The sequence below is a fragment of the Brassica rapa genome, chromosome A08 (genome assembly GCF_000309985.2).
Source record: "Brassica rapa cultivar Chiifu-401-42 chromosome A08, CAAS_Brap_v3.01, whole genome shotgun sequence".
In the NCBI taxonomy this organism is placed as follows: Eukaryota; Viridiplantae; Streptophyta; class Magnoliopsida; order Brassicales; family Brassicaceae; genus Brassica; species Brassica rapa.
This window is the reverse complement of record NC_024802.2, coordinates 22018497-22041871: the sequence shown is the minus strand read 5'-3', so window position 1 is coordinate 22041871 and position 23375 is coordinate 22018497. Positions and strand designations below refer to the sequence as shown.

Genomic DNA, 23375 nt, shown 5'->3' with positions numbered 1-23375 from the left:
CAAACATAAATACTAAAATCTGAACTAATATATATCTCTTAAACCTAGTTGTTTCAGTTCTTACATAAGTTGGTCACTTGGTTTCAAGATCTTCAAGTCTTTAAGAGGACATTTATTTACTGTTATTTCTTACATGATGATTTGCTCAGGTTAGAAGTTGAAAGCATGGTCGGGGATCTGTGAATTTGAGGATTATAAACATTTTTTTAAGAATTCTTATTAATTTTTCATAATAATTTGTGGGCTATGGTTATATAAAAAAAGCTCCAAAAATTTTGGGAGTCAAAGATCAATGTTTCATTGGGCTTGGTCCTGCTCCAGATTCAAATTGGTTGAAAGACATGACTAGTAGTGGCATATTTACTAACAGAGGTTTCAAAGCAATGAAAGCTGAGCGTAAACTTGCTAACCAAGGCAGACTTAGAGAGCAAAGAAACCGATATCAAGTGCTAAGATGGAAGCGATAAGTGGTGACGACATCTTTGGACATCCACCTGAGCCTGCACCAAGTAACCTACGTACTCATGTTAAAGTTTCCAATGTAAGTACATATACCTTCTTGACATTTCTTATAATTTATAAAGGAAGTCTATAATAGCTTTCGCATGTATGAATGAAAAATACTAAATTCATTGCAACTTTCTGAAAACAATAACAAAGAGAAAGCTATTAGACTTTATGCGAAGGCAAGCAATCTTGTACTACAAGTATGTTCTCGATTGTTTCTCCCCGATCCACTGGAAGATATTTAAGTGTACTTTACAGACTTAAACACAACCTGTGTATAGAGTATCTTTCAAACATATAGATAAAAAGATTAACGAGCTGAAGGAGTATCACTGATGAAACTTGTGCCATGTCCCATGGAATTGGTTGAATTTGCATCTTGGCTCCTTTTGCTTAAGTTCTCATATATTTCCAAACACTCGTTGAGTTCATGAGCAACCCTTGTCATGTTTGGTCTCTCCGTGGAAGAAGGGTTGATGCATGACATTGCTAATTCAAGAGCTTTCCAAGATGAACTTTTGTCATATCCTCGATGGAGATTCGGATCCACAATACTATCAATATCACCATTTGCGAGCATAGACTTGGCCCATTCTACTATGTAAGGCTTTTCACGTGATTGTTCAATCACAGGTTGGCCAGTGATAATCTCCAGTAACACTATCCCAAAGCTATAAACATCACTCTTCTCCGTTAACCAATTCTTTTGGTAGTATCTGCAAGACAAGTACTTGAAAATATATGAACTTTTTTTCACCAAATAAGCAAGGATGTAGACATCTTTTTAAAACTATGGTGCATAGACTTACTCGGGATCAAGATATCCAATAGTGCCAGCAACATTTGTTGATACATGAGTGTTACTTCCCACTAGAAAAGATCTTGAAAGTCCAAAGTCCGCAAGTTTTGCTTCAAAAGTTTCGCCTAACAATATATTGGTACTTTTCACATCTCTATGGACCATTGGCGGCTTACATCCAATATGCAAATATTCAATTCCTAATACATGAAAAAACCTTTGTATGTTAGGTATTTTTTTCAAAATAATGTAGCTAATAGGAACTTACAAAATTTATACAAACCTAATGCAGACTCGGTAGCTATTTTAAGTCTATTCGACCAATTCAAAACAGAGCCTGTACGTTTTCCTGCCAAAATTTACCACATGGTTTAAAATCATTGGGAAGTTTAAAAGCCTTTGGCTTGAAATAGGTTACTCATTTACCTGAGAGATGTTCTTTTAAATTTCCATTTCCCATGTACTCGTATATGAGAGCCAAATCATTTCCTTCATCACAGTATCCAATGAGGCTTACTAGATTTACGTGGTGAACTCTTAGCAGTAGGTCGACCTAACAATCAATGATTTAAAAGGGTATGATTCAAAGACAAATGAATCATGGCTGCCCTCAAATTTAGTGGATTTTAGTGTAATATTGCACCTCAGTTTTGAATTCGTTATAGCCTTGAGTTGATGACTGAGATAGAACTTTGACTGCTACGTGTTCATTATTTAGATAACCATGACAAACAACACCAAAGCCTCCTTTACCAAGAACAACTTGAAAGTTATTAGTCATTTCTTTGACTTCTGAATAAGTAAATCTTCTGTTTTTCATTTCGAGGGATGGACGTGTAACTGTAGAAAACATTTAGGAGATTAATGTTTCTGATATGGAGCATGTATTTATTTCTCTTAACTACCTTTGCAACTTGATCTCTTTCTCTTTCTGAAAAAGAAGATGAGAACCAAGACGATTATGATAATGGCCACACAAGAAACAGATACAACTATCACCACCACCCAGGATCTTGGTTTGCATGACCCACATTGCTTAATATTTGCATCAACACTAAATATGAAAACATTTTTTTGTAAGTAAGTTATTTATATATTTAAAAAAAAATATAATCATTTTGAAAGCAAAATATAATCATTTTGAAAGCAAAATATAATCATTTTTAAGAAAAATATAATCATTATTTATAATTTTGAGAAAAATTAGCATAGAAGTGACAACAGCCAAGTAGTCTCCGTCTCCATAAAACAATTACCATATGTATTTCGCATATAATGAAAACATTATTTAAGACATAAATTTCAAAGAAAAGAGTGGAAATCCCCTATATATTAATTGAGAAGCATTTGAAAAATTAGAACCTTAATTTTGTATTAATTAAAAAAAACCCCAAATCCTAGGTGGCACTCTAAATGCCTTCTAAATTCTATTTCAAAGAATTCTAGAGCATCTAATATAAAGTATAGTTTAATCTAATAGTGTCACATTATTTTATAATTATATAACACTAGAGAACATTATATTAACCTAAAATATAGAAAGTGTGTATTCTTTCCTTAAATAAAGGCTACGGAATTACCTAATATGATTTACATATATATGGCAATTAATTATTATGAATAATGGCAATTAATTATTATGAATAATGAAGATTTGATAACAATTTTTGCATCATTCTTCATTTTTGTTTAAAGTTATATTATTAAAAAAAATTAAATAATCACATTAACCATATAATAAAAAAATTAGATTTTTTCTTATATGTTATATTTTTAATTTTTTAAAATGACTTTAAATTACAAAAATGAGGAAACCTTATATGTTATATATATATATATTTTAAATGACTTTAAAATACAAAAATGAGGACACCTTATATGTTATATTTTTCTTATATGTTAGAATTTTCTTATATGTTATATTTTAAATTTTTTTAAAAAGACTTTAAATTACAAAAATGTAAGTTTACCTTAAATAAACGACTAAAAACATTAAAATGACATGTATCAATTCGATGGTTGATTTGAAAGCTTTCAAAACCATATGCAAGATAAAATTCAAAATAATTTAACTGTGGAAACAATACTGTTAACTTTTTTCAAAAATGTGTTCGATGAAAAAAATCAGGTTTTTATGTCATAATTTGTTTAATGTTCAGTAGAGAACATTATATTAACCTAAAATATAAGAAGTGTGTATTCTTTCCTTAAATAAAAGTTACCGAATTACCTAATATGATTTACATATATATGACAATTGATGATTTTGAATAATAAAGATTTGATAACAATTTTTGCATCCTTCTTCATTTTTGTTTAATTTTATATTTTTTAAAAAAATAAACAATCACATTAACCATATAATTAAAAAATTAGATGTTTTCTTATATGTTATATTTTGAATTTTTTTAAATGATTTTAAATTACAAAAATGAAGAAACCTTATATGTTATATATTTCTTTAAAACGACTTTAAAATACAAAAATGAGGACACCTTATATGTTATATTTTTCTTATATGTTATATTTTTCTTATATGTTATATTTTGAATTTTTTAAAACGACTTTAAATTACAAAAAAGTAAGTTTTTCTTAAGTATACCACTAAAAACATTGAAATGACATGTATCAGTTTGCTGGTTGATTTGAAAGTTTTCAAAACCATATGTAAGATAAAAGTCAAATTAATTCAAATATGAAAACAATACTGTTCACTTTTTCAAGAATGTGTTCGAGGGGAAAAATAAGGTTTTTATGTCATAATTTGGTTAATGTCCACTAGAGAACATTATATTAACCTAAAATATAAGATGTGTGTATTCTTTCCCTAAATAAATGCTACTAAATTACCTAATATTATTTACATATATATGGCAATTAATGATTATGAATAATAAAGATTTGATAACAATTTTTGCATCCTTCTTCATTTTGTTTAATTTTATATTATTAAAAAAATAAACAATCACATTAACCACATAATAAAAAAATTAGATTTTTTCTTATATGTTATATTTTGAATTTCTTAAAATGACTTTAAATTATAAAAATGAGGAAACCTTATATATGTTATATTTTTTTTAAACGAATTTAAAATACAAAAATGAGGACACCTTATATGTTATATTTTTTTTATATGTTAGATTTTTTCTTATATATTATATTTTGATTTTTTAAAAACGATTTTAAATTAATGTAAGTTTTCCGTAAGTATACGACTAAAAACATTAAAATGACATGTATCAATTCGATGGTTGATTTGAAAGTTTTCAAAACCATATAGAAGATAAAAGTCAAAATAATTCAACTGTGAAAACAATACTGTTCACTTTTTTCAAGAATGTGTTCGATGAAAAAAATAATGTTTTAAGTCATAATTTGTTTAATGTTCAATCCGATCAACTCATGATGTATTAATTATACTTTTGTTCCATTATTTTTAATAAAAATTGATCTGATTCATTGGAAAGAAATTATATAATAACAACAATAAATATTATATATATAAATAAAATGATCAAATGTATAAAAGAAACTATCGATAATATATACAAATAAACTCACCCTGCGCAAGGCGCAGGTCTTATCCTAGTTATAATTAAAAGAAGATAAATCTGAAACAAAAATTCTTACGATAGCTTTAATCCATCCTTTTTTCTATTGTGAAGGGATTGAGGAACAGAACCTCTAAGATTGTTTCCACTTAAGTTTCTGTGGAGGTGGAGCATTAAACAATTAGAAATTAATGAAGATGACAAGTATAAAAAAATTAGATACCTTACATGACCAATAAGGATGTCATTTTGGCTAGAAACTCGGGCACTTCTCCAGTCAAATTATTATTCGATAAATCCCTAGAGTTTATCAAGAAATAGCTGTAAACCCATTGAATTAAATAAACTTTTTTATTATCTTAATCATGGAGTTACGTACAGTTCTTGAAGCTGGCTTAGATTTTGTATGCTAGGCGATATCATTCCAGTTAATCCACTTTCAGACAGATCTCTGTTTGCATGGTTAGAGATATATACCACATATTTTTTTTTTTTTAAAGATATATACCAGATATATAATATCAAGATACATGTTAATTGTTTAGCAAAAAAGAAAGATACATGTTAATTTCAGAAACAGTGTTTAATTTGAATGTTCTTACAGTGTTATGATTCTTGGTGGTGTGGAGGTATCCATAACGTTGCAGCTTAAACCAATCCACGAGAATTGTTTTGGGACGCATGGATCGCCCTGCCAGCTGGTTCTACTTAAATTATAAGTAGATTGGATGTTTTTGATGGCAATAACTAATAAAAGTAAACAAAAAAGTTAGCATGTGTAGGAACTTATCGAATACTATTTGCATAAACTACATGATCTTATATGTATACCATCATCTGTACTTGTCTCTGATTGTGGAAAATATATGGCGCTAAAAATCTCCATGGCATTCATTTGAGGTGGAAGAGTTGACTTGGGTGTTCTGAGCAGCTGTAAACGACATACAGCTCCTTCACATTTAAGCGATACGTGGTTGAATACAGTGTCTGCTTCAAAGTTCATAGGACTATAAGAATCGTAGTCAACTCTACCATTCGCCACAATTTTAAATTCTCTAGTTTCATTGGCCCGCAGTTGTTGGATCTCGGCGAAGTAAAGGTAACCATACGTTTCATCATCGGAGGTTTCCAAACTCCAGATAATAGTTAAAGGCTCACTGGCATTAGTCGGTATGGCGGCGGTGGTAATTGCATCTCGTGGTGGGGCATAGCCATTAGAAGAGTCAGTTACATTCAGTGTTGTGGTTATTTGAGTCCACTCCAGTAGGAAATATGGTTCCCAAATACGATCATATACATCCTTGGGATAACTTCCACAAGAAAGTATTGTTAACTTTGTATCAAGATGTAGAAGAAAAAAAGTTCCATGCAATTATAACTCAAAACAAAATTGTTAGTGAATGAATTGTACAACTATCATATATGTGTACATATTACTTAAGGTATGTGTCACTTTCGATGTGTGATCCTAATACTTAGCAACTTGCTTTACATGTTATCTCTAATAAATAAAACAGTTTTCGAGTAAAACATGGAGTGATAAATTAAAAAAAAAAACATTTTATTTTAGAAATAAATCCATTTTACTATATTTTGGAGTTAAAAATGGAATAAGCTTTGAGTAAATTTTACTGCAAAATGAGATTTGGATTGGAAAATGTATTAGTATTAGAATGCTCTCAACTGTATAGAAGAAAGTAGTCTTAGTTAAATTAATGCTGACATACCTTATAATTTTGTCTGAATAGCTGAAGTAGAGGTGCGCTAAAGTCCTCAAGGAACCAGTTCGAGTAGTATAAGTATGATACGGCAAGGGTCTTAGTTCTATGACTGATATCAGTGGTGTACTTGTCCCTGTCTTAACAACACATATATCTAAACTGTTAGATCTTGTGATGTGAATGATCTCTTCAGTCTCACTTAAACCCGAAGTTTTAAGATCTAAGGATGTCCAAATATTAGGACCAAGATAAAGGTCAAATCGTGGAGGACTGTTTAGACCGTCGTAGTTGCCGTATACAAACACGGTTCTGATTAGATACTTGGTGTCCTGTGTGACACTTAGACTATAGCAGTTTCTTATTCCATCAGGAAAGTATCTCAAAACCCTGTTTGGCTTTGAGACAGAGACTGTCTCTGAGTTATTTTGGATATAACCAGTTTTTCCTCCTTGGATGAAATTGGCATCAGATATGTATGTTAAGTTGGTGAATTGTTCGTTATAAGGAGGCTCGTTAGAAGGTAATCCACAATCCAAACTGATAAAACCTGGTAAAATTGGATATTAAAATATCGGAAAATAGTTCTTTTATGGTTAAAAACATACATATATCCATTAAAATTTGAAGGAAAAAAGGAATAAATGAAAGATAGCAAAAATACCTTGTTGATTTTGAGACATAACAAGATGTATAATAGAGAAAGTGGCGCAAGTGACTAACATAAGCTTGTTGAGAGTCTTCATCCTCGACTACTTCTCAGTTCGCAACCAAATGAAATATTAACAACTACCAAAAACTCTTGAAACATTATAAAGTCATATATAATTAACTATATATTTGTTATGAATACTGAAACTAAAGAATTTGCAATGTCAACTTCTGGAAACGTCACTTGTAGATAGTAAACGAGCTACACATCATTTTTTAACATAAATGGCGGAAAATATTAAGTCTAAGATGGAACGAGTAATTTATTGAAAGCTATCGAACCCAACTTGGTGGTAGAAAATAGTTTGTCATATTTTTAAGAGACTATATGGTTCCACCACTCCCAATCACTATTGAAATCTTAAACTATATTGTTATAAAGCTGGAGAAAATTTCTCAAAGCACAAGATTAGATATACAATACAACCAAACCAAGCTATATATCGAGTTATTATAAACAGGGTCAAATCACTCAAATATATATATATATATATATATATATATATATATATATATATATGATATTGATATATATGTTGTGTTTTCATTTGTTTGTTTCGTCTTCATCGTTGTGCCTGTGAGTATTTACTATTTAGACTTTACTGATCAGTCCTTTAATTTTTTTTAAAAATAAATACATCTATCTATATACAGTAAATATTTACAAATTAGACCTCTCATCATTTTTACAAAACATAAACCCTAAACTTCGGTGGTCCTAAAATAATTACCATTCACCAAATAACCGGAAAGGAGCTCTGCAAACCGGACATGCCAACTTATACAGACACCAAGAATCTATACATTGAACGTGAAACACGTGCCTGCATGTCACCAAAACCCTAACGGCGTCGTTTCTCCTAAACTCCTCCAAACATATCACGCAAACATCCGTCGTGATCCCGCCGCCGCCTATCTTCCCGAGTATCATCGCCGGTGGAAGCGGCTCACCGGATTCCTCATCTCCGGCTGCCGCCTTCTGCAGTTTCGGGTATAGGAAGTAACACAATAATAAAACAGAGCTGAAGAAGAAGAAGACGACGCATAGAAGCCTCAACGCGAACCATTCGCTCTCCGTTGCCATTTCCGCCACCGGGGAAGCATCAGAGTAATCGCCGCAACAACTTATATCCATTTCTTGATGGTGTTCAGAATCCGTTCTGTGTCCTCCGTGAAGATTAAAGAAGATTTTCCGTGATAAATAAATATATCTTATGAAAACAGATTTTTTATAAACAATTTACTCAATTCAATCCATATCATGCGCAGTTTAATTTTTGGTTAATCCGAACGTTATCAATTATCCTAATCTAGAAGATAATCTGTTTCTTTATCCATAAAATTTGATATTTAAGGCTATTTTAAACACTTGGGGTTATATTAGGAAGCAGATAAGATTTACCCATAGAACCATCCTCTTGCATCAGGCTTAGAACTTGCGCCGACAAGGCCATTCCTCGTGTCTCAACATCAAAACGTGTTAATCGTTTCTATAGATATAAACTAGTACATGTTGGACTTGTCTTTAATTCCTATTTTCTAATGGTTAGCCCAATCTCTTTTTGTTTAACTACAAATGAAGTTGGCATAATCAATGATGATCTTGCTAGCATTTTTTCTGTTTTCGAATTGGTTTAGCTACTTATATTTGATTTGGTTTTCAAATTCATTATTTCTTTATAATTTCGTATTTACACATAACTAATTTATTGGGAATGCAACACTAATTATACGAAAAAAAGAACTATACTTAACCATGGTATTTAACCATATCGTCATTGAAATGATTGTGCATGGTCATAAATCTAATTTTTTTTTTTTTTTGAACACAACTTGTTTTCATTAATCATTAACTTGCATGAGTACAATAACTAGAGGGAATTAAACATCCTCTTTGATTAAAAAGATAAACAACAACATAAGCTAAATGAGATAAATCTTCATAAAAAGTTGACAGCGAATTCGAGAAAAAGCTTGAATGCGTCGATAAAACCTTCGCGATCAGCTGAAAGATAGTCACACAATGTGACGTTGAAAGCCAGCTCTCACCTACGAGAAACCCAAAAGTAATCTCGGTTGCCTCTTCAGGTCCCGTAGAGACCGCTACACAAGAAAACAGACTGGTAGAGAAACTAAAGCCAGAACTCAGCAATAGAACCGAGAAAGTATATTCTTTCATTGAAAGAAGGTATGAGATCCACTCCTTATGAGAGGAGGGTAGAACAAGCAACCAAGATGTTCCCGATGAATCCAACGGAAAACTCTTCATAACTAAAAGATATATCATTATGCGCACTTCAAAGGGACCAATGAATCCACCGGAACTCCTTTGCGACTTAGCCAAAATCAATGAAACCATGTCCATTTCTGAACTGTGTTTACCTGAGCTAAGCCGTGAGCTGATAATATCAGCAGTAATCATAGTGAGCCTGGCCCAAAAAGTTATCATTAGCAACCCAAAGACAAGCCAACGAACGGTTGTATGCGGTTGTGGAAAGTCGCCGGCGGTATCCAAACGGCCAACGATTGAGAACGGGGGAGCATCAGGCGGTGAACCGGAGCAGTCAGCACATCTGGCGGGACAGGTCGGAGATAGCTTAAGTACTTCGCCATAGTGGCGGGTCTCGTCAATAGCACATGTCTTCGCAGCACCGGTGGAGAAATGAAATGGAAAAGGTTTGGATGGAAGAGGAGGCGGTTTCCGGCGAGGATCTACGAACACAGAGCCTTGAGTTACAGATCTGACGCACCAGAAGTAGGAGCCACAGCACCAAGGAACACGCAGAACGGAGGAGCAGCGGCAAGGAATACGAGGAGCGGAGGACCCGCTTGACATTGCTTTCCGGGAATCCCCAGATAAGCGGACAGCATAAGAGACGGTGAACTTCCGGAGCACGCTTGAACCCAAACGATTTGAAACAGTAGCAGTAATGGTGGAGACAAACAACGCGGCAGTCGCGTCGGAGATGAACGGAGCAGCAGTCGCGGCAGAGATGAACGGAACAGCAGCAGCGATGGAAAGAGAAGCAGACTTGAAACGAGGCATCAAGGGAGACGGACGAAGACGACGCCGGCGAGCTAGGTCGCTGCCGGCGTCGACGAAACTAAGAAGAAACGGCGCCTCGATTTCCGTGGCAGGGAGAGACGAGCTAGGGCGAACTTCAAAAATTTCTATATCTGGTCATAAATCTAATTAACCCTATATTTTCTAAATATAGAGAGAAAGAAGCCTAGACAAATCTTAATATTTTTATAATCACAAAAGTCAATAGATATTTTTTTTTCTTACGTTACAAATGAAAACATTACACAATAAACACCAAATACAGAGAAAAAGTCAAGGTTAAGAGAGCTATTAGACAACAAGGCAACATCATGCCAAACCTTTATTCAAACACACACATATCTCTTAACATCATAAACACTTTTCCCCCAGTTTTCATGCATGCATGTGATCTACACCACAACACCTTCAACAGCTGCAGCTGTCGCCACAGCTGCAGTTTGATCCACAGCTGCAGTTATCGCACTCCGTGTTGTAGTTCTTCTCGCAACTTCACACACAAAAAAAGATTGAGATTTTGATAAATGATAACTAATATGATATGGAAATTAAGGACTAATTAAGCAACCACATCGTGTATATATATGCATGTAAAGGTAAAGAAGATAAGTTCTAGTGTTTACCTGCAAGAGTCACCACATTTGCAAGCGGAACCACATCCACAGTTAGAACCTGCCATTGCTTCTCTTACTTCTCTTTGGTTTAAAACTTGAAATTTGTTTTTTGTCTTCTTCTTTTGATGCTTTTATTTGCTGTGGTTTGAACATATGGAACTGCCACTATTTATAGAAGAAGAGAAATATAGATGCCAAAAAAGAGAGAAATATTCAGTGTTTGTATCCACCACACACGTGTCATTTCGTGTATGGATAGAATCAAATAAATTCTCTTGGAAGAAGTTATCTACCACACAGAGCATTAAGCATTGCAACCCTTGTTCTAAAACGCGGCGGCTTGGTCCGAGAACGCGGCGGATAAACGTTAAACGGCTGTGGACCGTGGCGATTTCAATCTAATCGGGTGAAAAAATCGGATGGTAGGATAAATCTCAAGTTTTTGTTCTTTTTAACCCAGAAACCAAATGTTCTACGTAAGATCTATGACATAGGTGCTAAAACAGCAAGAAAAAACAAGGAGAAGATGGAAGATCGAGAAAAAAAATCAGCAGCCGTCGTGATTAAAATTGCAGAGAAATAAACCCTATAGGAAGAAGATAACTGTTAAATGACGAAATTACCCCTCTTTAAATGAAAACTCGAAAATACATTTAATTCGCACTGAATTTGCCTCGAACCAGAGTTGGGAGTTGTTAATAAACAACACTAAACCACCACACCACCATGAATCTCTTGTAATCTGTAGCAATATATTAAATATATTCAAAATAATATAAAAATGCCCTAAAATAAATCCCCGATTAATCCCCGTATATTCTCCGATTTATTGATTCGGCGCTAGGCGTCACCCGACCGAACGCGTTACGCCTAGCGTAGTTTCGAACAAGGATTGCAACCAAGAAAGGTCATCAAATTCGTAGTGTTTTCATTTATTTTATCAAAGTCCTTAAATTATTATAGTGAGAATCTGATAAATATTTTCTTAAACTAAAATATTGTCTTTTAAACTTGTTAAATTTATTTGCCTCTAAAATACATCATTTGATGCAGTTAAGCATCTAAATAAAAATAAGAATTAACATTTAAAAAAATATTGAGGTTAAATAACACCAACTTGTCTACTGATTTCTTTTTCAACTATCTTAGATTTGTTCGACCAGTATCAAAAATATATGGAGCACGTCAAATTATTGGGAATAAGAAAAAAGTCGTATACGCAACAAAGAATTACGATTTTATTTGTAAACGGCAGCCGACCAAAATAAGAGGCATGAATCATGCCTCTTTCACATTCCTGACATAGTAATTTTTTGCTGGAGAAAATACCTTTTATTTTGACAATACAGAAATATAAAATACTTTTTATTTCTCTTATTAGATCGTCCATGACCCAGGATACTTGTCTACGTTCTTCAACTAATCAAAATATTATGATAAAATTTGTTCTTGACAAAAAATAAATATATAAAGATTGATTTGGATAAAGTGAAAGTTCATATCACATATGCAACTCCAGATCATATTATATGTATGGTGGCGCATTGGATTAACGTACGTAATAATGTGGCCTATAATTTCAAAAAAAATAGTAATAACTCAACAGAGATACAAAACCTAAACTAGTCAACAGAGATGTTCTCCAACTTCAATCTCTCTGATCCCTCACCGTTAACAAGCATTTTCAAACCATCTTTCAGCTCATCCACACCCTCTTCAAGAACCGCACAAACCGGAAATATCCTCACTCCTCTCACCCTCCTCTCAAGCTCCTCCAACCTCTCGTCCGCACCATCCTCATCAATCTTGTTCGCCACGATCAAAGACGACCTATCCGACAACCCTTCTTCATGGTACTCAAGCTCCATCACAAGATCCCTCAGCTGCTGCCACGGCGTCACACCTTCGCAGCCGTCTAGCCCCGAGGCCAAGTCCACGACGTAAGCCAGCACTTTGGTTCGCTCTATGTGGCGGAGGAAGTTGTGCCCTAGCCCTCTGTTCTGATGAGCTCCTTTGATCAGCCCTGGAATGTCAGCTACCGTGACTGAGAAGTCATCGTAGTTCACGTTTCCTAAGTTGGGACGGAGCGTCGTGAACGCGTAGTGGCCTACACGTGGCTTGGCGCGCGAGAGCGCGCCGAGGAGCGTGCTTTTTCCGGCGTTTGGCATCCCGACCAGGCCAACGTCGGCGATGCTTTTAAGTTCTAGTATCAGGACAGACTCTGTACCGAGCGAGCCGCATTTAATACTCGTGCGCTGACCATTACCATTACCATCTTCATCATCAGAGTCACCCTCCATTGTTCTCAATGTGGAGGTTTTAGTGAACTTGGTGCCTCTTAAGTAACGTGTAGCGGAGACGTTACCTAAACCTCCTTCGCCGCCGCGTGCGATGATTATGCTCTGACCTTCTTCTGTTAGTTCCGCGACGTTGTACCTGACTTGTCCTTCTTCAAAATCAGTTTCCTCTTCCGTGCCTACATGTAATGCTGATGCTGCTACGCTCTCTTCCTCGGATTCAGAAACAACAGAAGAATCTTGATCTACGTCAGAGTTTTCATCTGATGCAGGGTCATCAACGAGTGTGCCAGGAAGGTCCCATGGATCCGAACTCTTGGGAGAGCCGACTTGGATCTGAGATGGAAGCTCACCCTCTTGTAGATGAATCACTGTCCCAATGGGGACTTGCAGAACCTGTGTGGGACAAAAATAAGCACCGGAGAAAAAGAAGGATAAAGAAGACTAGTGAGTAGTGATGTATATAATAAACCTTGTCTTCTCCTCTGTTACCAATCCTGTTCTTGGAAGTTCCATGTCCAGCTTTCCCACCTTTCTGCAAAAAAACTCATAAAAAGGTTAAGACAAGTTCCCAACAGACACATTCCTAAAAGACAAGGACATAAACTTACAACATGAGGTTGTAATCCGCTGAAGTCCCAAACAGCGTGTGTGCATTCTAAGATCACATCACCTCCTCTCCCACCATTTCCACCTGGTCAAACCAACCTCCACTTACATTAACATTCTTTCAACAATCAAAAAGTTTAAACCTTTTCAGAACCAAACGTGTTGGCATTTTTCAGACACATCCACATTCAAATTCTAAATACCCAAAATATGAAACATTAGCATCTAGCAGCCAAATTTTTTTGAAAGAAAATTACATATAAACCTCTAAATGTTTTTTAAAAATATTTTTTTTAATTGTACGGCCCCAAAATGAAACATGTTGTTGTCGGATTTGAGGTAAGTTTCCGTACCATCAGGTTTTCCGAAGCGATCAGTACGGCTACGGCGGAGGCTGGAACAACCATTGCCACCTTCGCCGCCACGTGCGTACAGAGTAAACCTATCTCTCATTCTAGTCTCCTGCACAACAAAAAAAGTCAGTAGAAGAAGGCAAAAGAGAGAGTCTTTATATGCGGAGGAAGTGAGTATATGATGAATTGACCTGCAAAGGCGTGACTTTTCCTTTCTTCTCCGTGGAATCTGAGTAGAAGGCAGCTGGGTATGTCATCCATGGCGGTTTTTGAAGTCTTCGGTTGGATATTAAGTATCGGAGAGGAACCGCTCGGCTCAGCCACGTCATTTTTTGTTTCTTGATGGAGCTCCGGCGAGCTACGGAGATAGGTACGGTGAGATAAGCAGCGGGGGAGAATTGATTGATCGGTGAGTTGCCGCCGTGGTGGTGGTCAGTGAAGAAACAGAGACTGAAGCCAAGGGTTTAACGTAATGGGCTTTGTCCAAATACGGCCCAATAAGACGAGTTTCAAAGCCTATGAACTGAAAGATGAATAAGAAAGATAAAAGTGATTACAAATAGGATTAGTGAAGACTAAATACATGTATTTAGTTGATTCAGACTGGAACAAGTACCCTCGAAAACTCGTCTTATTGGGGTTATTTGTTCGAGTCTGAATTCAGACATAATCTTTGATACATAAAATATTCTTTTACGAAATCTGTTTGGATATTTTTATAATTCGGATAGGATAACAAACTAATTTTAGTTTTTCAAACGTAACCTAGTAACTTTGCACTTCTCATGTATTACAAAACTGTATTAAATCTCGAATATGCATCACTCACCATATTTACATGTATATTAAAAAAGGTGGGAAAAAATCTAAATAATAAAGGATCCCTAATAAGCACAGAGTATTTCATCTAATAGTTCATCAAAAATGAGATCTTCTAACTCAAGAGTCAGCCATTCAGATTCACCTCTAAGACTCATCCATCCATCACCCTTTGTAAAATCTCTTCCCACGATATCATCCAATGAACGATCACTACCCTGAGCTCCTAGCCCTAAGAGGCTCCACTCGACTCTTCTCCAGACCTCATCAAGAAAACGTTTCCCCTTTGGATACGCAAAAGAGAATGTTTTAGGGAAATATATGTGTGATTGGTTGCGAGTCTCGGTGATTGCTTCGTTAACCAAATCAAAGAGAAGCTCTTTGTTCACTTCTTCTTCTTCTTGTATGTTGAGTTCGTAGAGCAGTGATGGATTCAGTGGTTGTTCCTCTGAGTACCATTTTACTTCCTTGTATTCGTTTTCAAGGAAGCCTGAATGTTTTAGAACCTTCTTTACGTAACAGAAGTATACATCTTCATCTTCTTTTTCTAGAGAATTTAAACCTAAACCTGTAGAACAAGCAAGCATGCATTAGAATTGAGATTTTCATATCTTTCTCCCATCAAAGCATGAATTATTTATGTCAAGATCGTACCTGGTGAGAGTAAAGTCTCTACTTCTTGGCTTCTCTCCTCTTGCTCCTCATTTTTTTCTTCTTCCTTCTCTGTTCTTACCAGAGTCTCTGATAACAATAAAGATTTCTTGGGTACCAAGTTAGTATCTAGGTCTACAGATTTTCTTGCAGAGCTGTCTCGGGGAAGTTCGGTAAGAAATGAACCAAGAACTTCAAGGCTGGACAGTGACGAAACACGTCTGAAGAATTGTGGTTTATTCTCATCTCTCAAGCCGCTCTTTTTCGCTTCATGTGAAACTTTTAAACTCTTGGAACGCAAGTCACCACCTCTTGCTCTTCTAAAACTCTGTTCCAAGAGAAGAGAATATCTCTCCGCAGAATCATATTTTGAGACTGCTACACACTTCTCATTCTTCTTCATTTGCTTTCGGTCTTTCAGTGTGTTCTTGAGCAACTTCTTGATTTTTCTGAATCCATTTATTACAGCTGAGCCATGAGAAGGTACGATTGGTTTGTGTTCCTCAGAAGCGTCTGTTGACACATTAAAAGTCAAAACGGCAGCGTTCTGCTTTGGAGCATACCAATTCTCATTCTGCTTGTGCTCAATTCTAGCGGGACGTGAAGAGCCAGAGAGAGGGTACGAGCCTGACTTGGGTAAAACTCTTGGACTAGTCTTGATCTGCACTTGCTTATCAAACTCCGAGTTTGGATCTTTTAGTATCTTGACAAAAACATCTTCCTTGTTCAGGATTTCAAGAAAATCAACGTACTCGTTTACTTGCTTTGTTGTCATCAGCTTCTTCAGTTGTCTCGTTGGATCCTCCGCAACAAAACTTGGAATCTTTGAATCTTCGTTTTTAGAATCAAGAAATGGTTCTTGTTCATCAGCTTCACGCACCAAGGAATGAGTTCTTGGGGTCTTCCAACCTATGTAAACAGAGTAACCCATCATTCAACAATTTTATTTTCATTACTTCAAGAATGTAATAAAAAAAAATTACAAGATGTGCTTACAGATTGGACGGTTCTTAGTTCTCCAATTGTGAAAGTCAAGAGCATGAAGCATTCCAGCTAACCAGCCAGATTTGTGATTATATTTGCCATGTCTTGGACTTGATTTCTCGCTTTTTAAATGTTTCCTCATTTGGAATCCTTTAAGTTACCTGTGAAGACAAGAGTATAACATCAGAGACGTATTAAAAAAAAACATAACAACTCAGAGCAGACTCAGTAGCTTGTCTGAAACCGTCAAATCTCAAATCAAAGAACATTTTCTTGATCCCTTTTAATGAATCAAACCGCACAGAAACCAGACTAATCAGTTAAAGAGTTTATGTCGTAGAAGCTGACCTGATCAAGAAGAGGAAGGAAGCTGGCTGCGAGAGAAGACTAAGCAATATGCTCTAGCCTCGGGCCAGAGAGATTATTAGCTACTGTTATTGCTTAACTCATTACAAAAACTGAAGAGTGCTTTTAAATGATGCAACGGAAGGTGTCTGGAAAAAGAAGAAGGAAAACGATGAAGACCGTGAAGACTTTTCTTTCTTCTATGTGGTTCTAACTTTACCTGCCAAGGATGGCCCGGTCTACCGGTAGAAATTCGTCAAATGTCTGTTTCATATATATAACGCTCACAAGCCACCAGAAATAAATACATGTATTTTCTACGTTCCTAGTATTTTCCAACTTACAATTAATTAGTTAATTAAAAGCTCCATAAACATATACAATGTTGAGAAACAGTTTATTAAATGTTAAATTAAATGTTGATATTTATGAAGTGTACTTCAATTCAGTCTTATCTTAATTATTCTTAAGAAAAATTTCTCAAAACTTTCAATATTATTATTTTATTAAAATAAATTATTTAGTATACAATATCCGTTCTTTGTTTTATATGATGTTTAAAAAATATATTAAATAACACTATTGGATTTTTACATGCAAAGTATTAGTTTGTTTTACAGAATTAACTTTATAGTCTTAACTAGTTTAGTTGGTCAAAGAGTTTAAAATTCAAAATAAGACTAGCTAGTTTGAATGTAGTTTAAGTTTCTAGAATTTTGTGATTTTTATAAGATAGAAACCACTTGCGCTGGTATAGTATGCTCACCAACCAAGTAAGATGAGTGTTTGTGGCAAATTGTTAGATAATACTATTTTATGGGAAGTAGGCTATCCTTTTGGCTGCTTAGACTTTTTCCTACATTGTTAATTCCTGTCAAATGTTTATAGGATGTTGTATATCTAACTTCATACAAATAATAGGGACAGCCCAATAGAATGAATTTTTAGTTAGCAGATGAGCATGTCTAAATGCGATAAACTTTATATTATTAAAATAATCCTGAGTAACGGATGTATGTAAGCCAGGATTGACGTGAAAGCCAAGGTTGACCTGGAAAATCAAAACCCTAGTCACGCTTTCGTATTTAACCGAATAGAAGAAGACTTCTACTGCTTAATATTCAGGTGGAAGCATACTAACGTTATTGACCATTGGGGTAGTTGATTTCGCTAGCAAGTTGCCACCAAACGATACATATAAAAAAAATTTTAGATGTTTACTTAAAGCAAAAAAAAAGTTGAGTATGTTCCTAACAAATTAAATCTTAAACAAAACGTAAAGAGAAACGACGTTAGTGACTTCTGTTGGACAGGCGTGATTAAAAATAGTAATATTCACAATTTTCGCAACCAAAGTATGCCACCAAACTCACCAAAATGAACTAATAGGCATTAGATTACATTTTTATAAATTCTTGCAAAGAATTTAATATCAATGACGTATGAGAGGGAGAATGGTGGGGGCAGAGGAATTATGCATATGCAAGTTGACGAGATATTGAATAACACGACGCCTCAATGGTAGTTCCACACGTGGTAGTCTCTTAGCTCATCTGATCGTCGATATCACGATGATCCAACGGCGATGGCAATGTGAATTTGTTGCTCTTTTGACTTTGTAGAGTTTTGTTGCATACAAATGTCTTTTAGCCCATAAGATACTTTCCTGAATCAGCCTTTCCTAATTTTCCGCAGCTAAGTTTGTACGGACTAATAAGGAAGTTTCATACGTGCATTTTACTTGCAATGGAAGTTCACGTGTAAGCCCATGCACGATCTGAGGCGTGTATCTTCAAATAACTCGCCATGTTTTCCTTTGCAGTTTACTGTTTAATTTCTTTTTCGTTTATATTTGTGTATAGAAACGTTATGTGTGTGGAAGTGAAATTACTTTTGAAAATCTCGGATTAATTTTTAGATTAAAAAAGATTACTATGCAAATATAATTTAAAATATCATATCAAAAAAAAAAATATATATATATTTATCATATCAAGAAAAAAACGTACAAAAAGGAACAAATTTCAACTAAAATAACGTGTTTGATCTTTCTTTGCTTACACACACGAGGAAAGACTCCGTCATCGACTTCTCTTCATACGGCCACTAGAACAAGCGCGTGTAAGCGGACTCTTTAGTCAACGATTCTTGCTTTGTTAGACTTTTTTTAATCTGCTTCTGTTGACAAAAAAAATCTTTCATTTTCCTTATCAAAATTTTCAGACAAACCGAATAGTATCATTTTCATATATATATTCCTCCTTGATACTTATATTAAAATCATTTTCTCTATCACAGAAGTCAACTCTCTATCTCTCTCTCTTTCTCCTCTGCTTCTCTTACATCTTCTCTGCCATGAATGAACAACTTCAGTTGTAATAACAGTTTGAATTTTCCAACTTAAATTGAGCTTTGTTAGGTTAAACTTTTCTTGATGGGTAACGGAGTGACAAAACTGAGTACATGTTTCACAGGCAGAGAACGTTTCCGACAAAAAGACATAACCTTTCAACTTCCTGATCCTCTAGACGAAGGTCTAGGCCACTCCTTCTGCTACGTCCGACCCGACCAAACTCTAACCACTTCCTCAAAAGACCACTCAGAGCTCGAAGACACCACCACCACCGTGTTCCGTACAATCTCCGGCGCCTCCGTCAGCGCCAACGCCGCGACTCCTCTCTCCACTTCTCTCTACGACCCGTACGGCCACGTCGACAGAGCAGCCGCGTTCGAGAGTACGACGTCGTTTCCTTCTATCCCCCTCCAGCCCATCCCCAGAAGCTCCGGTGATGGTGATCCGAACGAAAGAGGGTTCCTTTCGGGTCCCATCGAGAGAGGTTTCATGTCGGGCTCGCTTGACGACGACGGCAACGGGCTTGATAACCCGAGCTCCGATCATCATCACTTCCAGCGTAGCTTCTCTCATGGTTTAGCTTTACGGGTCGGGTCAAAAAGAAGATCTTTGGTTTGGACTATCCGTCGAGTAATATCTAGGACGGTTTCTCGACGGCAAAACTCGGTCGTTGCTCCGATCAGGCCAGAGAAGAATCTTAAAGAAGGGACGTTAAACGACGGCGTTTCGGTGGAGAGTCAGAGTCTTCAGTGGGCTCAAGGAAAAGCCGGTGAGGATCGAGTACACGTCGTCGTTTCGGAGGAGGAGCACGGTTGGCTTTTCGTGGGCATATACGACGGTTTCAACGGTCCAGATGCGCCTGATTATCTTCTCTCTCATCTTTATCCTACGCTTCACCGGGAGCTCAAAGACTTGTTGTTATGGGACGGTCCACATAATCATTGTGAGCGACGGTGGAGATGCGAGTGGGATCAAGAAAAGCAAGATCTTGACCGTCGGTTAAAGGAACAAATTAATTGTAGAACCGGGTCCAGGTCGGATCGGTTAACGGACCATAAGCATGTACTACATGCATTGTCGGAAGCGTTGAGGAAGACGGAAGAAGCGTATCTAGACACTGCTGATAAGATGCTGGAGGAGAATCCCGAGCTGGCTTTGATGGGTTCTTGTGTTCTGGTGATGCTGATGAAAGGTGAAGATGTTTATGTGATGAATGTCGGCGATAGTAGAGCTGTACTTGGTTGTGAGGGAGATCATGACTCCTCTTTGGTAAAAAATTTATCGGCTTCTCAGCTTACTTTTGATCACAGCACAAACGTAGAAGAGGTAAGCAAACAAACAATGGCATGCATTTGTTGCTCAATGCATCTAAATCTTGGTGTTTCATAGAGGTATTGATTGTGTTATGTTCTTTATGGTTCTTTAGGAAGTTGAAAGAATCAGAAACGAGCATCCGGATGATGCTAGCGCGGTGACTAATGAACGGGTTAAAGGCTCCTTGAAGGTGACAAGAGCATTTGGTGCTGGTTTCCTAAAACAGGTAATAATTATTATTCATCATTTTTAGGTTCATGTGATTGGCTAAGTGGTCGTGATCTCAATCTAATTTATTTTGGTTATATTGTTTTTGCAGCCTAAATGGAACAATGCGCTTCTTGAGATGTTCCAAATTGATTACAAAGGGCAGTCTCCATACATCAACTGCTTACCCTTTCTCTACCATCATAGATTAAGCTCCAAGGATCGGTTTTTAATACTATCATCGGATGGTCTATACCAATACTTCACAAACGAAGAAGCGGTTTCAGAGGTTGAGCTCTTCATCACATTGCAGCCTGAAGGTGATCCAGCCCAGCACCTTGTCCAAGAGCTTTTGTTCAGAGCTGCTAAGAAAGCTGGTATAATGATGAAGATTCTTAAATTGTGTTTCTATTCGGAGCTATGTTTTGGTTAAACAGCTTGTATTAATTGATATTTTTTTTGTGTAATTGTAGGTCTGGATTTCCATGAACTGCTGGAGATACCACAAGGAGAACGGAGACGGTACCATGATGATGTTTCAATAGTAGTGATCTCTTTAGAAGGAAGAATGTGGAAATCTTGTGTATAAAAAAACCAGTCCCTTTCGGCTTACAGACGCAAAGAAGAATGGTGTGTAGTCTCTCAATGATGATGTATAATGTTAATAAAAAGAAGAAAAGTTTTGGCAACTCATAGGTGATGAGAAGATTATAGTTGTCTTAGATTAGTGGTCTAAGATTTGATTCTTTGAATTGTTAAGTTTCTTGCAACTGCTAACTGTATGTGACGAAAAAAGTAAATGAAGGAATTGAAAGAGGTTGTTGGTTAATTGTTAGGAAGAGAGATATGTATTGAGTAACAGTTTGGGGTTCAAGAGAAGTTACTCACTTTCCCTAACATTTATTTCACTTCTCTCTCTGTTTTGTACGTAATGTTTCTTGCATTTTATGGAAGTTTACATTAAATTTGTAATTTTATGGTTTATGGAACTTAATTCATGTCTTTTGTATTCCTTTCTTATCTCAAGTCTCCACACTTAATTTCACAATGTTTGACTTCTCAAGTCTCCACACTTAATTTCACAGTGGTTTATGGAACTTAATTCATGTCTTTTGTATTCCTTTCTTATCTCAAGTCTCCACACTTAATTTCACAATGTTTGACTTTTAACCTTTTCTACCTTTGGCTAGCTGTCCAGTTTTAGGTTGGCTTTTTGACTGCTACCACAAATTTTAACTAAATCGTCTAATTTTAATAGAGAAAGAAACCAATTTTCTTGTGACAAAAAAAAAACCAATTTTCTATCATTTTGATGTTATTAAATTAGTTCAGTCACACCATGCATATAAAAGAAAGATGTTCCAACGACGTTTGACTACTACAGTTCGTTTTGTTTGTAGGAGAAAGAAACAGTCCATTTCAGTGGCATTGGGTCAACATCAACAATCAATTAACGTCCCACAAAATTCATTGACCGCGTGTTCCCATGCATCGGTCAGGTTAGCGTTTGTCTCTGTACTAACTATTTGGTTTTGTTTTTGGTTCTCCTACTGCATAATTATCATACAAAGTAGATATACAAAAGGAACAGTGTTTCAATTCAATTAAAATACACACTAGTTATTGGATACGCACATTTAAATTTAGGGAAACAAGTCTTCGGTACAATAAAAAGGGTAGAGTCAAAAAAGCATTTCAAATGATTTAACCCTACCGTTAAGTGGGACTATCATAAAAGTTGGGGGGTCATGCTCAGGACATAAAAATATCAGCACGCATTGTTTTCCGTGTCAATCTTTGTTTAACGTTTTCTCCACATTTTTCTTATCGTTTCATATCTCGTATCATTGGTAAATTATTGTTTTCGTTGCATATATACTAGCTACTAAGTTGAAGATATTTTTGTTCAAATGCAATATCCATAGTAAACTAGACGCCAAGCTTGTCACATTTGACTCGCTGTGATCCGAGACAGATTACAGTAAACCAACTATAAGTAGTTTTGTTCAAAAAAAAAACTAGGACTAGTCAAATAAAATGCAACTCATAGTTACTAACCTTTATAGAACAATAAAAAATTATAGAATCTACGAACTAGGTTGGTCTCACCTTGAGTCTGTTGTATGTGTATAACAACGTTGGAATCTGGAGATATGGATATTATACTTTTTGCTTAACAGTATATATTAAGAAAACTATACGTTAACGTTAGTATGCTTTTAATCCATGCAGAAATATACATGTTTACATATATTTGGTTAACGAATATCTATAGAGGATCATGCACCCACACAAGACAGTCTGACACACAGATTCGTACAAGAAGACTGTAAAAGAAAAGGAAGCTCCTAAAAATATGAGAAAAAGAGTATTCCGGAAGTTTTACAACGTAGCATCCAGAGAGCACAGATTTGCATGATCAAGTTCCTTTGTCAGCAACCTTTTTTCTTTTTTAACTTTTATGAATTATCCTTAG

General features: G+C 35.7%; 5 protein-coding genes across 5 annotated transcripts; 1 reads left to right on the top strand and 4 right to left on the bottom strand.

Annotated features, from left to right (window-relative positions):
- Nucleotides 1-64: 64 nt before the first annotated feature.
- LOC103836435 (leucine-rich repeat receptor-like serine/threonine-protein kinase At2g14510) lies at nucleotides 65-7342 on the bottom strand. Its single transcript, XM_009112688.2, has 13 exons — nucleotides 7243-7342; nucleotides 6588-7128; nucleotides 5692-6170; nucleotides 5463-5607; nucleotides 5240-5311; nucleotides 5089-5160; nucleotides 4940-5017; nucleotides 2212-2360; nucleotides 1950-2146; nucleotides 1733-1859; nucleotides 1590-1655; nucleotides 1317-1506; nucleotides 65-1223 (listed from the first exon to the last, which is right to left on the bottom strand). Exons 1-13 carry the CDS (start codon nucleotides 7322-7324, stop codon nucleotides 818-820), a joined length of 2604 nt encoding a protein of 867 aa, XP_009110936.1. The 5' UTR covers nucleotides 7325-7342; the 3' UTR covers nucleotides 65-817.
- A 674-nt stretch (nucleotides 7343-8016) lies between these two features.
- On the bottom strand, nucleotides 8017-8424 carry LOC103836434 (RING-H2 finger protein ATL39-like). The gene has a single exon (XM_009112687.3). The coding sequence runs from the start codon at nucleotides 8422-8424 to the stop codon at nucleotides 8017-8019; it is 408 nt and encodes a 135-aa protein (XP_009110935.1).
- A 2096-nt stretch (nucleotides 8425-10520) lies between these two features.
- On the bottom strand, nucleotides 10521-14776 carry LOC103836432 (probable GTP-binding protein OBGM, mitochondrial). Its single transcript, XM_009112685.3, has 6 exons — nucleotides 14418-14776; nucleotides 14227-14335; nucleotides 13876-13958; nucleotides 13737-13799; nucleotides 10977-13660; nucleotides 10521-10843 (listed from the first exon to the last, which is right to left on the bottom strand). Exons 1-5 carry the CDS (start codon nucleotides 14553-14555, stop codon nucleotides 12590-12592), a joined length of 1464 nt encoding a protein of 487 aa, XP_009110933.2. The 5' UTR covers nucleotides 14556-14776; the 3' UTR covers nucleotides 10521-10843; nucleotides 10977-12589.
- Nucleotides 14777-15014: 238 nt separating this feature from the next.
- LOC103836431 (protein TRM32) lies at nucleotides 15015-17898 on the bottom strand. Its single transcript, XM_009112684.3, has 4 exons — nucleotides 17029-17898; nucleotides 16693-16841; nucleotides 15700-16605; nucleotides 15015-15613 (listed from the first exon to the last, which is right to left on the bottom strand). Exons 2-4 carry the CDS (start codon nucleotides 16820-16822, stop codon nucleotides 15111-15113), a joined length of 1539 nt encoding a protein of 512 aa, XP_009110932.1. The 5' UTR covers nucleotides 16823-16841; nucleotides 17029-17898; the 3' UTR covers nucleotides 15015-15110.
- Nucleotides 17899-19304: 1406 nt separating this feature from the next.
- LOC103836423 (probable protein phosphatase 2C 4) lies at nucleotides 19305-21828 on the top strand. The gene is made up of 4 exons (XM_009112678.3): nucleotides 19305-20704; nucleotides 20805-20918; nucleotides 21012-21276; nucleotides 21373-21828. The coding sequence occupies exons 1-4, from the start codon at nucleotides 19460-19462 to the stop codon at nucleotides 21486-21488; spliced, it is 1740 nt and encodes a 579-aa protein (XP_009110926.1). The 5' UTR covers nucleotides 19305-19459; the 3' UTR covers nucleotides 21489-21828.
- Nucleotides 21829-23375: the final 1547 nt, after the last annotated feature.